Consider the following 14,685-nt stretch of genomic DNA (forward strand, 5'->3'; position numbering starts at 1 on the left):
ACATGGCAACCATTGTTTCTGCTACAGTTACTTATTCTCTGTTTAGGAACAGTACTCAATGTTTTGTTTGTCATAGAACGTGTGTCTGCGTGGATATACTTGTGAATCATTGACTGAAACTACACTTATTTATGCACTGGTCTAATTAATTATAAGTTTTATGTTGTGTTGCTTGTGTTGCTTATGACATTGTGAATATTCGACAGACAATTACAAACACTGATATGATATATATAATGACTAATAAAATAGTTTTAAAGGTACTAAAACACTCTTCAATACAAAATTAAAATGACTGCAAGTCCTTAGCTAATAAGCTAGCACCACCCTTCTCAGGGCTGGTGGTCTTGGACGGCGCCACCCTAGTGATGTCAGATCCCCATGACAACCCGAGCACCATGCCCTGGTCCAGTATGTTCCGGCACACTTGGTCTCGACCCAGGATAGCACTGAACAAGTACTGGAGGGGAGGAAAGAAATGGGACTTATCCAATAAACTGAGCAATTAGCAGGCATGCTAAATAATATTACAGCCCTCTATACTTTGAGGTACCTTCTTTCTGTTGGAGCAGGTGATCTCGATAGACATGCCACTCCCTGGGAGGACGGCGAATGGTTTCGCCTTCTTGACCAGCACCACATCCACGAGTGGAATGGAGATACGATCAGAGTCCCTCAGGGCATGACTCATACGCTCAAAACACAAGTAGCTGAATGATAGAATTAGGGAAAGAAATCATCTGTATACAATCAGAAATCACAGTCATAGAATTTGTTGTCCGGCCGTTATAAAGGGGACCACTGGCTACTTACTTTTGGGTCATGTAGAGGCGTCCGCTCCTAGTGAGGCTGAGGGGCTTGTCTCTGTCCATGATGGAGCATCTCTTGCCACTATCCCAGGATGGGAGGGGGTGCTCTCCAGAGGGGAGGGCAAACCGCTGGGAGAAGGCGTGGTCACCAGCATGCCCCGAGGGTTGGGTGGAGCTGCTGCCATCACTGGACACACTTTCAATGGACTGAGAGTGCTGCTAATGTTACATGTGTGTGTGTGTGTTTGTACACGCTATATGGTATGTTGAGACTTTCGTTGCAGTCAAAATAATTCCTGAGCAGGCAAATACGTATTACAATCTCGTATTAAAATAGACGTAATAAGTCTGATAGTGCTCACAAACTCTTCCTCGGTGAGTGATTGCCTCTTGTAGAGCTCAGCGTCAGTGGGCAGGGTCTTCCACAGTCGATGTACAGTGTCGTACTTCTCTTGTACCTGCAGAGGAGAGAGTGGGGGGGGGGGGTGGTGGTGGGGGAGAGTGGGGGGAGGGGGGTGGTGGGAGTGGGGGAGATCAGGGAGCAGCCAACAGTGTTGTCACACACTACCTACCTTGGGGTACTTCCTGTAGATGTTGTCAATGATGAACAACTTAAATCCAACAAAAAGACCTACAAAATTAAGTGACATACGTACATTATAAAACTCTTCATTAACTTAGTAAGGTTACAATTAAAGGCTTTTTTGCATTAATCCACACACAGCTTAATCACAGTGAACTAAGACCACTGTTCTGCTTACCTACAAGAGTGAGCATGTAGCTGTTGGACAGGAAAAGGGAGGCTACACAGGCTGCACAAATAAAAAAGAACAGCCGTCGTGTGGCCTCAGGCTGGTGCCATAGCAGCAAGCTGGAACATAACATAATAGTTACAAAATTAGATTTTTACTGATGCTTACTTTTGTGTTTTCTCCAGAGCATCTGAAACATCAGAGCTGGCATTCTGAGAAAATATTGTTTTATATTTCAATCTCCAATAGATTTCACAATGTCAATACATGTTTACACAAACACTATGCGAGTCTAACACTCCCTACACACCCACACATACACACACACAGATACCTGAGCTGTTTGAGCCACTTTCTTGACCAGTTGAATCTTGTTGGCTAGACCAGGCACTTCTGTCTGTATGAATGGAGGGAGCTTGAACTAGTGATAATGTTACACTGGGCTGCTTACTGGTTGTGGTTTGTAGGGATAAGGGAATCCAAACTGCTCAGCCAGTCCACTGTATGGGGAGGGGAGGTATGTACTGTACTGTGTGTACTGTATAACACTAGCTAATAGCTTATGCAATTGCTTTCCGAGCCCATTGCCCTGCCCCACCCTTTCATTGGAAAATGGATAATTAGAGCATGATACTCATGGTGACGTGGCGTACCTGGCGTGTAGGTAGTTGACGCTCAGTTTGAAGATGGCTACGAGTAGAGCCACAGTGATGACCCACCCACTCCACACACAGTACATGTACAGCTGCAGGGAAGCAAGCAATCAAACAAGATATACATTAATTCATTATTAATGGCCGATCGTCTTTAGTTACAGAAATGCCCTAAAACCAGCACAGCATACAACACTACAATATATACACGCACGCACAGTGACGTATCTACAAACTGACAAGGAATATGACAAGTGACTCTGCAATGTGCTTCCATTGTAGTATGTCTTGAGTATGCTGAGCGGTTTCCCTCCACGGCTTGATGGACAGCACTGTGTGTGTGTGTGTGGTGTGTGTGTGTGTGTGGGTATGTGTGTGTGGTGTGTGTGTGTGTGTGTGTGTGTGTGTGTGTGTGTGTGTGTGTGTGTGTGTGTGTGTGTTGTGTGTGTGTGTGTGTGTGTGTGTGTGTGTGTGTGTGTGTGTGTGTGTGTGTGGTGTGGTGTGGTGTGTGTGGGTATGTGTGTGGGTGTGAGTTATTCTGGAAAATGAATCCTCTACAAAATACAAACAGTATAAAGTACACTAAACGACACAGAGAACTATTACACATTAACTTACTGAATCTTTGCACATTATCCTTGAGCCTATACAAAGAGAAATACAGACAGATCATATGCTAGGAACAAACCAACCCTCGTTACTTTCTACTCAAATTTGTACTGAGGCTGACAAAGTAATTATTGGCATATGAATAATTTGGCCACGACTTACTTCTTATAAGCCAGTGGGGGGTCCTCTGGGGGAGGTCCTTCCAAGCAGCCAGGGTCTTCCGTGAAATCAGCTAGAATCTCATACACCTGAGTGTACAGTGTACATTACAATAATAATAATATTATTGTAATAGCCAAAAATCATTATCATAATTAGTTAGAAAACACACATAATTTACGTAGGAAATACGAATTAACATCAGGTGTATAATTACTACCAGTAAATGTAGTACGTACACGCAACTATCTTATATACCCAATATTTAGTTGTTTGGATGAATCCTTTCTTGATGCTGTTGCTCCTTGTTCCTGTACTAGTCCCTGTACTGCTGTTGTCTGCAAACACACTAGGGTAGTTACACACACTCAACCCACACACTACCCACATACCTTCACTGGATGACATAGTGACCTCCTGATAGCCCTCTGCAGATGTGCTCACCTGCAGACCCCCTGCATAGGTGCTGCTCCCACCCCCCACACTGTCACTGCTACCTCGGTGAGCAGAGAGACGACCAGACAAGTCTTTCACCTTTTTGCTCAGATCCTCCACTTCTTTCTGAGACTGACGACGATGCTTCTGGAACTCAGCTGGAGGGAGCAGTGTTAGAGCAATAATTATTATTATATACTAGGCCTGAGGCTACAGTAACCCAAATAAGCCTCTCTTATTGTTAGTAACACCGGCATAGATAGTGCATGGGGAAATACTATCTAGTAGGTATGTTTTTCGTTGAAAAAAAAATAATGGGACTCTGTGTGTGTGTGTGTGTGTGTGTGTGTGTGTGTGTGGGTGGGTGGTGTGTGTTTACATTCTAGAGTTTGCTTCTCTATAAGAGTAGAGGTGAGCTGCTCTTGAAGTATCTCGAGTTGCTGCTCATACACATCCTTGCTGGCCTCCCTCCAAGGTCTCTTTGGTTCTTGCTTGAGTGGTTTATGCTTCGGCTCTTCTCTCTCGTTCTCATAGTCGAAATCACCAAACAAATCCTCGGTCACTTGTTCGAGATCCGTACGCTCTGTTTCATCCACAACACAGAACCCTTGACTGTCTACCTGCCCACCAGCAGGACTGTTACTGTAGGACACTGGGGGCTGCTCAGAGGAACTGATGATTGAGGAGTCAGATCCAGTAGTACCAGTTCTTCTCCGAGCCTCCTGGATGCGATGGGCAACCTTCTGGATCATAGACATGCTCATTCAGTCATATAGGAGCACCTTCTTAGATCTGACATAGACTCTTGTTTATTCTCTTGGGAGCTAGGGGATTCCCCTTCTGTTTGCCAGTGGATAAGGAAAAGGTCGTCTATAGAAACTCTTATGTTTTGTCTAATAATTATTGTAAGAAAACTTCTATTCATTACATTGTACAAAATCACATACACAAATCACATACACACAAATTGTCATTGGCAAAAAACAAGCTGATATAAAAAAAAAATGAAGCAAACATTCAGTCAATTCATGTTGATCATTTTGGGGATGGTATGAGGTCATCTTGGTCCGTCCTGTCCTGAGGGTCCATGCTGACCTGGCTGGATGAGGCACTGTCAGCATCCACTGGCTCTGGCCCACGTGCAAACACAGACACAAGCTGACGATGAACCCTGGAGTAGCAAATAGATAATAATTTACTATTATCTCCTTACTAAAGGCCATCATAAAATACCAGGCAACTTTTCAGGCAATTCGTTGCAATTGTAGGCAACAAATTACCTGTGGCCTCTAACACTACAATGTACAGTGCATGGCTACAGCTTTATCATTGGTCACATACATAAGAGAATGACAACTATTCTGAAATACCAAAACAAGATGGTGTATCTCACCTAACATCAATATCTGCTCTGGGCATTTCATCTCCATCAATGTTCCATCGTGAGGTGGGCAGTCCAGGGCCGGGACCACCTCCCCCTGTGTGTGCCCTCCTATTGGTCGCTTCATCATCATCCTGCTCCTGGGAACAACAGTGTACATACAATTAATACATGTACGTACATGTGTGAGATGATTAATCTGTTAGTATCAGCACTATCACACACATGTACAAGTGGTCAGCATGCATTGCAACTGGAAAACTAATTCGCACATAATTTATGTACATAATTGGATATAGCAGCTAGGAATTTGATACACTACATCACATCATAATGGGACATTCCCCCCCTACACACCCACACACACACACCATGAGGTTGTCCATGGAGCGCACATCAATGTTGTCCTCTGCCTCCTGGCTGGTGGTAGACACTGCCCTACTGCCACGAGCAGGCTTCAGGATCTCTCTGAACCGGAACTCCTTCACACGACGAATGTGCAGATTGGGGTTCGTGAACTACATACAGTGATAGCAGCAATCATAAACAGCGCCAAATTAGTCAGCAAAAGTAAACAGTGATCTACTACAGATCAGTAATGACATACCCCCAAGGGACTATGGAGTTACTATATTGAGAGGATGATCTCAAGAATCTTAGTTCAAGTACATAAGTAGTTCATTGATACCGTATAGCGCGAAATTTTCGAGGCACTTATATTTCGTGGATTGGCCTCTAAAAGCCATTTCGTTGCACAATGTTCGCGGAATGACTGCTTACCGGAAGCCACGCCTTTAAATCTTGCACGTTATAGCAGGTAAAGAACGATTTTCGTGGACTTAATTTTCGTGTAGGATTGCTAACCCACGAAATCCACGAAAATTAAGCCCCTCGAAAATTTCGCGCTATACGGTATACACATGTACGTGCAGTCGTGTAACTCTCACCTGGGGATTTCCCCTTCGTTGCTTGAGGAGTAATTTCGCGTGTTCAAACACGGAACATCGTGAAAGCAAAATGAGGTCAGTACATCCATTGCCAAGGTGACCGTACGGAGAGACCCCCTGTGGAGCTTGGAGACCACGACAAATGTGGGGACAGGCCATCACACTCGAGAACTGACCATTGATGGTCTTCCACTGACGATCATCCACACCTACACACACACACACACACACACACACACATGAGGAGGCTACTAATAAAACATCATGGATACACAACTAATAGTGAACACGAAGGAAACACAACAGTCAGGGTTTTACACAGAGAGAGGGGGGCTGAAATAAATTGTTATGAATCAATTAAAAACTCCCTCAAATTGCAACTTAGAGAATTCCGGAGGGGCTGCCCGGGCAATAAAAACACACGGACAAATGTGCACTTACGATCTACTTCTGAGTTGACTGCCATTAGACAAGCTCCTTTTTCGTTGGCTGCACTGGGGCTCTCAGTCTGGCTCTCAAAGCTGCTGCACTTGGGACACCTGGGAGGGGGTGGTGGGTGGGGCAATATAGGCACTGATAATTGAAGTGCTACACGTGTACCATAAGTTCAGCTAAGCAGACATGTACACACAAGATCAAGATCATGTCCAGTACAATATTATTATACAGACAGTAATTGAGGCTTTGGTTGACATTGGCAGTGATTCTGAAGGGGGGAAATGATAACTATGAGAAAGGCACATAGACTAAGCCAAACATAATCAAATCTTCTCCTTTCTAAATTACTTCCATGTACACAATTCTAATGAAAGCATGATGTACCTGTTGAAGCACTTCTCTCCCTTCCTCACTATATCCCCAGGGTCCTCTGCCGGTACAAACTGTATCTCAGCATCAAACTCTCTCCTTGAGAGCAGTGTTCGCAACGTAGCTAGATCAAACCTCTTTAAACCAAGCCAGGTGAAGTCTTGACTGAACACGGCCGCATCGGACCAGAAACCGTACGCCATGGGGCCAGCTGAGAACATTAGCAACTGGTTATTCTGGGACACACTGCACACGTCCATTGGAGAGCTACAGCCTGTAGTGGGGAGGGAGGGTACAAGATCACTGCATGTTGTACAGGGTTTTCAACCAACACACATACAACTCTCTTCTTTTCTACCGACAGATCTGAAGTGTGTGCTAGTTCAGCTAAAAACCAGCAACAACTGGCACTGCAACATGACTGTGTATATTCTCTGTACTGTGTATATTACACTCACCGAGCATGATTTGAGCAGCTGCCACAAACGGATTCCGACAACCAAACACGGAGCGAGCTATAGAGTTATTGTAGCCAGTGGGTATGACCCCCAGGCGTATGTTGGGAGTGAGGGGGAAGAAGCGAGGGTTCCTCATATTGACTCCACCCTGTGCCTGGGTCTTGATGAGGAGGCCATTCATCACCTCATTGAATACTCCATCACCTCCCACAGCTACAACACTGCAGGGGGGCGTTAATAGGAGTAGTACCGTGTGCGTTTTAACTACAGCACTCTAAAAATAATAAACATTTGCGAGACTGTATGAAAAACAAATGAATTTATGTGGTGCTATACTTATGGGCGAAATATTCAAGTTTCGTATAATTAGAGTGGTGATGCAATTGGGAAAAAAGACGGTACGGTCCTTAATTATAGAATAATCTTTTGTCGTTATTATTTTGGCCTTGAATAAATAGTGAGTAGAGAAGCACATTCTCTGACAGGATGTTTGAACATTCAATAGTGAAACTGATCAGTGTCAACACCTACACAAGTGCACTGGCTAGCATACACAACTCACAGTGATACCACACACACACACACACACACACACACACACACACGCCCACCCCACATCCACACCCACGCACACACACATACTTACCCATCGTACTGTGAGAGGTCCAGAGACTGCAGCAGCTCCCGAGCATGAAATTTCTGAGTGGTCACTGAATAGAGAAACACAATCTTGAAACAGCCACACAATCACACAATGTGTACCTTGAGAGCTACTTAATTACTATACACGAGGAAAACATTAAAAACTGAAATCCAGGATAACTATGTATACACTGATGGTTGATTACACACATCCCATAATAACCTGCACACGTACTAAGTAGTGTGCAATATTGCTTCTTCATTGTGTGTGACTTACTGATGACGTCAGTGACAATCTGGCCCACGGTGAACATCTGTTGGACCTTGCTCCACAGCTTCTCTGTGCCGCCCCCTCCACTCACAGGGTTCACAATCACGTACAGTCGCCGGGGACGATTGCCGAAGTCTGTGAGGGTGTGTGTGGGTGTGGTGACAAGGATATAAATAATATATACATCAGGATATAAAGATGTACGTGCAGTTAAAATCTAATCGTGGTTTGACTGCAATCCACTGTATAGAAGGGTGACCTGCTTTACACAGGGACCACAATAGGCAGGTTTTACTGCACAATATGACATTATCCATACACACAATGTAGTAGCTTCTACACACAACAAAGGGAGCTGTACTGTTGAGTGATGTTGACAGATTGAAGTGGGGTTTCCTCAATAATATTTACAGCACATGTGACCACAACATATAGCATCAACAAAACCCCAACTGAACAGACCCCACCCCCCACCACTACAGACCCCACCCCCTACCACTACATTGCTAGGCACTTACTGTACATCTGGTGCATTATATTCTCGGCCCACATCTGACACGTGTTTGCACTTCGACCCCTGAAGGTGACCTTTACCAGCTTACCGACCGTACCTGCACAGAACAAGAAAAGGAAATTGTAACAGGTACTAAAGATACTTTGCTGGAAAAGACATGAGCCTAGCTAGTCAACAAAAACCACCAGTAAAGTGTGCTCTGGTATAAAACAGTTTATGAGTTACAGCTGTCCTGAATTAGCAGTGTTGTCATGTACACAAAGGAATGAACTACCATCAACAAACATAGTGCTACACACACAAGCTCATTGTGGTGGTTGCTGCATGTAGTGTGAGTGTCACCTGGTTCGGACTTGAGTGCGTGGAGAGTGAACTCTAGACCCTGTGTGGGCGTGGAGGAGCGTGTGGGGCGTGGGAGTGTGGAGGTAGTGGAGAGTGAGGTGACTGACGGCTGACGGGAGTGGCCCTGGGCCTTAGGGGGGGTGGGTAGGGGAGACCCATACACCACGGCAAACAAATCACTCAAATACAGCGTGTTGGTCTGATCTGTAGGAAGAAAGACCACCACAACTTAAAAATGAACCTCTAATATTGTACAGTGTACACCCCTAAAATGTGTTAATGACCCACCCACAAAATGAAAGCCACAGGACATGCAATGCAGTTACAGTGTACTATATTGAATGGACAGGAACAAAGTAGTCTAGGACATGGTACATGTACCACTAGGTTCCACTAATGACACCAGTGAAATGCTTGTATACATGCACAGGTGTAGAGCACAAGTGTAGGGCACAGTGCCAGAGGGGATTTCTACAGACAGTGTGTTTGTAGCAGCTTCTCTTTCATCATCAAAAAGGATCTCACTATAGCTATTATTACAGTACCCACTAAAGTGTAGGGGGAAGTCAACACAGGACAGAGAACAGGGAAGTACAGCCTCAGGCATACCCCTCACATTTGGGACTCTTGATAAGTAATATAATACTACTGGTACTGTTATCAAAGTTTGATGACATAGACCATACATTGGTGTATGTGTACAAGGGGTACCACCCACTCACTTGACTGTTTCCCTGGGGCAATACGGCGACTCCACTTGATGAGATCATCCTCCAGCGTGACCATACACTCCTTCCCAGCCACTCTAAAGATGTCCGTCATGGCTGGCTCCTCTCGTGGTCGCCCTGACGATGACAGATGGAACGATGCTGGGCGACCATTCCTCTCTGGTGTGTAGTGACGAAGCATCGCCACCGTACTGTCTTCAAACTTATTATCGGGATTTGTCAAAACCTGAATTTCTGAATCTTGCCGATCGAGTGACATTGGTTGAGGAGTGGTTGGTGTTATGATATTGCCTACAGTGGGAACAGTGGGTGTTTGTGGTTGGGTGCTAGTTTGAATATCAACAACTGATGTTTGACTAGGAGGCTCTGGATCAGATATTGGAGCATTGAAAGCTGATGGTTTTGGTTTAACAACGTCACCCGGGTCTTCCAGCGGGTCCTCGGTATAGTACTGGGGCACATCTGTTGATGTCCGAGGGTACGAGTCCACCATTGCAGTCATTATGGCAGACACAAGCTAACTTATTAACTAGCTAGTTTCACTGTTTCTCTCTTGGGTAGTCTCGCAAGCCACGCCTCTTAGTTCAGTGAAGGGGCGTTACTTGCAAGACTTGCGCTTGGGTTGGGCAGGCCGACTTTTAACTAATGAAACGCAATCAAAAATTTATTTTTTTAGACAAAATTCGCATCTGATATTATAGGATGGAATGCAATTGAGAATTAATTAATTATTTCTAGTGAGACAACACTATAAACAGCACTATAAATGAGTGCTAAACACAGCTACCAGCTAACAGTTCTTTTATGAAAGAGTTTGCATGAATGGAAACGGGTTCCTTTGTCCAGAGATGACAATAGTACATTCTAGTCACTAGAAATGACTTCAGCTTTTCTCTTTGTTCTTCTCTTTCTCAGACGTGTGGTTCTGTTGGTGACACCATAGTCATTCATGACACTCGTACTCCACTCCCAGGCAGACTTGAGACCAGAGTGACAGGTGGTCCTTGTTAGCAGGAGCACAATAAACACACTGAGGAGAGCTGTAAGACCCAACCAAACTAGAATATACAGCAGGGCAGGTCGAGGTAGCATCCTCATTCCAAACTTTATTGATATCAAGAGCTCCATAAATGTTATACCCAGAAATATCCAGCACTGTGTACCCAGTCGATTGCATGTTTTGTCCGTAACGTACATATAGTATTGTCGTATCGACGGCGCTGCAGGCAGCAATATGATGATGAGACGCAGAGACACAATGTAGTGGTTGGTAGGGATATACAGGACATGCTTGAGTAGAAACGTATTGAGCTCACTGATCTGAAACAGCAGGAGTAGAGAGAAGATTGCTAAAGTTCTCATGTACGTGCAACTAGGGTCAAGCCATCGAGTCTTCCCCCACTCTTGGGGAGTGAATTGCAAAACAGCTCTTTTCAGTTTATTTCGAGTACCTTTGATGTGTTTAATACTTTCCCAATGGAATTTCCTCACTTCCATCGTCCTGCATATCGCCATTCCGACAAAAATACCTAAGCCATTTGCAAGAATGACATCAAATAGCAGGGCATCCCACCAGCATTCCTCGAAATTAGGTAGCACATGAGCAAACATTAACTCAGTACATTCCCACATAATACTTATAGACCAGAGGAGAATAGAATGCCGAACCAGGAGAGATTTGAACACCCAACCTAAAAAGTGACCAATCACGAAAATATCCATTCTGCTATTCAGATTCTCAACTGTGAAACTGCAGTCCACTGCGTAGAGTTTATTGCTGTCTGTCTCAGTGTAGTTCAGTGAGGAATCAACCCAGTGTAACATCAACTTAACATCAGAGTAGCTCTGAAACAAAACAAATGCCAACAGCAATAGGTATAGCACGCTAATCCCGAACACCAGTCTCCAGATTGCCGGGTGAGGTCTGGTGAAGGGACCATTGGGGAACACTAGTAGACCTATGGCGAGAAACAAAAAAGAGAATGCATATACTCCAGCACCAATATTGTCTGCCCGTTCCCCGTCATCACTTCGCAAGAAAGCTGCTAAAACAAGGCCAAGCAAAACAACTAGTAGGAGAGTAATCGTTCTCGGTGTGTAGAAGAAGTCGAGTGTTATGTTGGTGACCTTCCGGTGATCGATGCTATACCACTTGTCTCCATAACTATCAGAGCATGTGGACATGTATTCACTTCCATCAGATGATTCTGAGCCAGTTGATTTACTGCGATGACGGAAAGGTTTACGAATTCGAGCAACACCATTTATAGAGATGCCACCATTATGGTTGTAAGGGTGAGAAATGTTGGTGAAGCTGACTGTCTTGTGTGGAAAAGTTATCTCTGGAGAAGTAGAGGATCTTGGCACATGGTCATCCAGGTCAGAACATTCAGAAGAGTGGGGATTCTCCTGAAATGGAACAGATCAGTTATTGGAATTTTATCAATTTTCTCTCTTACCATTGCTTGTAGAAGTTCTTGATCTTTCTTTACTAGATCTAGATAGGACATTCCTAACACACTCAGTCATTCAGTTTTGGGTGATCTGATTATGCAATTCAAGGAATCTTTAGCATGCCATGCCCTCTTTGCTTGTGTAATGTATGTAAACGGTAAAGATCGTTAACTAAACATGATGCATAATTGATTACCTTTCTTTTTCCTTTTGTTAACGATCCTAATCCTGAGCAGATGATCTTTACCTAAACCAAAGTTCTACCACGAGTAGTCCAATCTCACTTGAACAAGATGCCGTTGGAAGGACTGGACGAAGAAGGACTGCCTAAGAACCCTGACCTAGCCCTCACTGAGCTAAAGTTTCTCCTAACAGTTAAATTTACTGGTCCAGCGAACAAGGAAAATGTCTGGGGAATATTACTCAAGTCTATCAAGGATAATGGTGACTATAATTACACATAGACACAGTGTACACTCAGTACATTCACCCACCTCCTACAGCCATGGCCCCATTCTATCTCAGCCTGTGTGCTGATGTAGGGAGGACAGTCGACCCTGCCCTGCTCTCCGTATTAGAGGCTAAAAACAAAGCCACGTTGGCGACACTTGAGGCAGGCATTGAGAATGCTGAGAAGAACTTTGGTGAGACTGAGCAGAGAGACGCACTCATGGCCAAGGCAGAGTACCTCTGCACCATCGGAGATAAGGTGAGAGGAAATTGTGGGCTGGCCTAAAATTACTGGGCATGTGTATAGTTGGTGGGGGGATGGGGGATGGTTCATTTGATAAGTATCAGCTTGCTTTAATTTTGAGCTTGAACGTTTTCTCTCAATCTCTAATTAAAGATCTCAGTAGGTGATAGAAGATCCGTATGTGTAGATTAGCAGGAATTGTGTAGCTCCCTGACTAGTAGCCCCTCCCCCTCATGTACAGGATGGGGCAGTGAGTGCATTTAGGGCGACCTATGAGAAGACTGTTGGACTGAGTCACAGAATGGACCTCTCCTTCTACCTCATTCGAATTGGGCTCTTCTGGATGGATCACGATCTCATCACTAGGAACATCGACAAGGCCAAAGCGTGAGCAAAAGTTATAGTCTACCGATCACCAATAACTAGAGTTCTGAGTTCTGATGGTCCAAATTTAACGATTTTATGATTTTCTGAAAGCTTAGAAGGAGCTCTTTCAGATGGTATGCTCAGATCACACATTTAGAACGGGCCATAATATCGTATTTTCGGAAAAATAACGTAACCAGAGTTATGGCCTTTCAAAGATGTTTTTCTTTGTTTCCAGTCTGATAGAGGAGGGTGGAGACTGGGATCGGAGGAACAGACTCAAGACCTACGAGGGACTCTATGCTATGTCTGTACGCGATTTCAAACGAGCAGCCGAATGTTTCTTTGATACCATGGCAACATTTACGTCCACCGAGATCATGGACTATCGCACATTCTGCAAGTATGCCGTCTTCTGCTGTATGGTGGCCATGGGTCGAGGGGAGGTCAAGAAACACGTGAGTGGCTGGGTGATGAGTTAGCTCCACTTAGAGCATACATGTACATAAGAGGGACAAGGTTGCATATTGCTGTGGTAATACACATGCGTACATATACTGCTCATGTGACTTGTGTGTTCCTCAGATTGTGAATGGGACAGACATTCTGGAGATCCTCCATGATTATCCTGAGCTCCATGACCATGTCACCTCTCTCTACCATTGTCGCTATGATGACTTCTTCAAGAGCCTCAGTAAGCTATCCCTCCATTGAACAGCTTCACTGATACATATAATTATATCGATTAGTCTTGATTGTATCGTCTTTCTACAGTTTGGGCAGAGAATGAGTTCAAAGGTGACTGTTTCCTTGCCCCCCACGCTCGCTACTACATCAGAGAGCTGCGTATCAAGGCGTACACACAGCTGCTCGAGTCTTATCGCTCCCTCTCCCTTGCACACATGGCCAAGAGCTTTGGGGTCGGAGTTGGGTTCATTGACAGGTAATGTATATTGTTGATGCATGTGTGTGGCCCAGCCTTACGTTATAATAGAAGTACATGCGTATAAAGCGGTGATGAAGTCAATTAGTGTCCTCAAGACAGGAGGCAGTATTAAAATTTACAGCTACTTCATTTTTTCACTGTTCTTCCATTGTAATAGTGTACTGTACTATTTTATGTGGATATTCAATTAATTACAGGGAGTTGTCTAAGTTTATTGCATCCGGCCGTCTTCATTGCCGTATTGACAAAGTGGGAGGTGTAGTTGAGACCAATAGACCAGACAGTAAGAACTTCCTCTATCAGGTACACACACCGTACACGCACGCACGCACACATGACACACACATACACACGCACACACACACACACACACCACACACACACACACACATCACACACACACACACACACACACACACACACACACACACACACACACACACACACACACACACCCTCTAGTCGACCATCAAGCAAGGAGACTTGCTGCTGAATAGGGTCCAGAAATTGAGTAGAGTGATCAACATTTAAACTGCCCCTTACAATTAACCATAGCTGGTATTCTCTCGTATCAATACCCTTATCAATTATTTAATATACATGTAACCATAGTTACCATGATAATTATAATTATACACTGTGTTGCATCTCGCTCAAAGTTTATTGTGAAAAGTTATAATTATGACATCGTTAATAATGAACATGTATGTGTGTGTGT

At 44.3% G+C, this 14,685-nt stretch overlaps 4 protein-coding genes across 5 annotated transcripts; 1 reads left to right on the plus strand and 3 right to left on the minus strand.

The window, feature by feature from the left end:
• Positions 1 to 136: 136 nt before the first annotated feature.
• Positions 137 to 4,221, minus strand: LOC135346487 (GRAM domain-containing protein 4-like). 2 transcript variants are annotated; one of them, XM_064544115.1, is made up of 16 exons: positions 3,797 to 4,221; positions 3,375 to 3,575; positions 3,241 to 3,320; positions 2,986 to 3,071; positions 2,833 to 2,858; positions 2,455 to 2,546; positions 2,215 to 2,306; positions 2,013 to 2,061; positions 1,896 to 1,958; positions 1,730 to 1,773; positions 1,571 to 1,680; positions 1,382 to 1,440; positions 1,172 to 1,267; positions 814 to 1,025; positions 554 to 710; positions 137 to 460 (listed from the first exon to the last, which is right to left on the minus strand). In XM_064544115.1, the coding sequence occupies exons 1-16, from the start codon at positions 4,179 to 4,181 to the stop codon at positions 287 to 289; spliced, it is 1,926 nt and encodes a 641-aa protein (XP_064400185.1). In that variant the 5' UTR covers positions 4,182 to 4,221; the 3' UTR covers positions 137 to 286. The 2 variants fall into 2 exon arrangements, with proteins under 2 accessions (XP_064400185.1, XP_064400184.1); XM_064544114.1 differs by having other exon boundaries at positions 814 to 1,028.
• A 78-nt stretch (positions 4,222 to 4,299) lies between these two features.
• Positions 4,300 to 10,090, minus strand: LOC135346486 (ceramide kinase-like). Its single transcript, XM_064544113.1, has 12 exons — positions 9,502 to 10,090; positions 8,780 to 8,983; positions 8,442 to 8,534; positions 7,930 to 8,058; positions 7,657 to 7,720; positions 7,011 to 7,231; positions 6,568 to 6,826; positions 6,187 to 6,284; positions 5,746 to 5,954; positions 5,170 to 5,316; positions 4,811 to 4,938; positions 4,300 to 4,588 (listed from the first exon to the last, which is right to left on the minus strand). Exons 1-12 carry the CDS (start codon positions 10,007 to 10,009, stop codon positions 4,453 to 4,455), a joined length of 2,196 nt encoding a protein of 731 aa, XP_064400183.1. The 5' UTR covers positions 10,010 to 10,090; the 3' UTR covers positions 4,300 to 4,452.
• Positions 10,091 to 10,189: 99 nt separating this feature from the next.
• LOC135346206 (phosphatidylserine synthase-like) lies at positions 10,190 to 12,117 on the minus strand. Its single transcript, XM_064543763.1, has 2 exons — positions 11,967 to 12,117; positions 10,190 to 11,916 (listed from the first exon to the last, which is right to left on the minus strand). The coding sequence occupies exons 1-2, from the start codon at positions 12,015 to 12,017 to the stop codon at positions 10,372 to 10,374; spliced, it is 1,596 nt and encodes a 531-aa protein (XP_064399833.1). The 5' UTR covers positions 12,018 to 12,117; the 3' UTR covers positions 10,190 to 10,371.
• A 65-nt stretch (positions 12,118 to 12,182) lies between these two features.
• LOC135346209 (26S proteasome non-ATPase regulatory subunit 6-like) lies at positions 12,183 to 14,652 on the plus strand. The gene is made up of 8 exons (XM_064543766.1): positions 12,183 to 12,405; positions 12,465 to 12,670; positions 12,897 to 13,042; positions 13,260 to 13,479; positions 13,607 to 13,715; positions 13,796 to 13,964; positions 14,165 to 14,270; positions 14,430 to 14,652. The coding sequence occupies exons 1-8, from the start codon at positions 12,255 to 12,257 to the stop codon at positions 14,496 to 14,498; spliced, it is 1,176 nt and encodes a 391-aa protein (XP_064399836.1). The 5' UTR covers positions 12,183 to 12,254; the 3' UTR covers positions 14,499 to 14,652.
• Positions 14,653 to 14,685: the final 33 nt, after the last annotated feature.

Source organism: Halichondria panicea, chromosome 13, assembly GCF_963675165.1.
Source record: "Halichondria panicea chromosome 13, odHalPani1.1, whole genome shotgun sequence".
Lineage (NCBI taxonomy): Eukaryota > Metazoa > Porifera > Demospongiae > Suberitida > Halichondriidae > Halichondria > Halichondria panicea.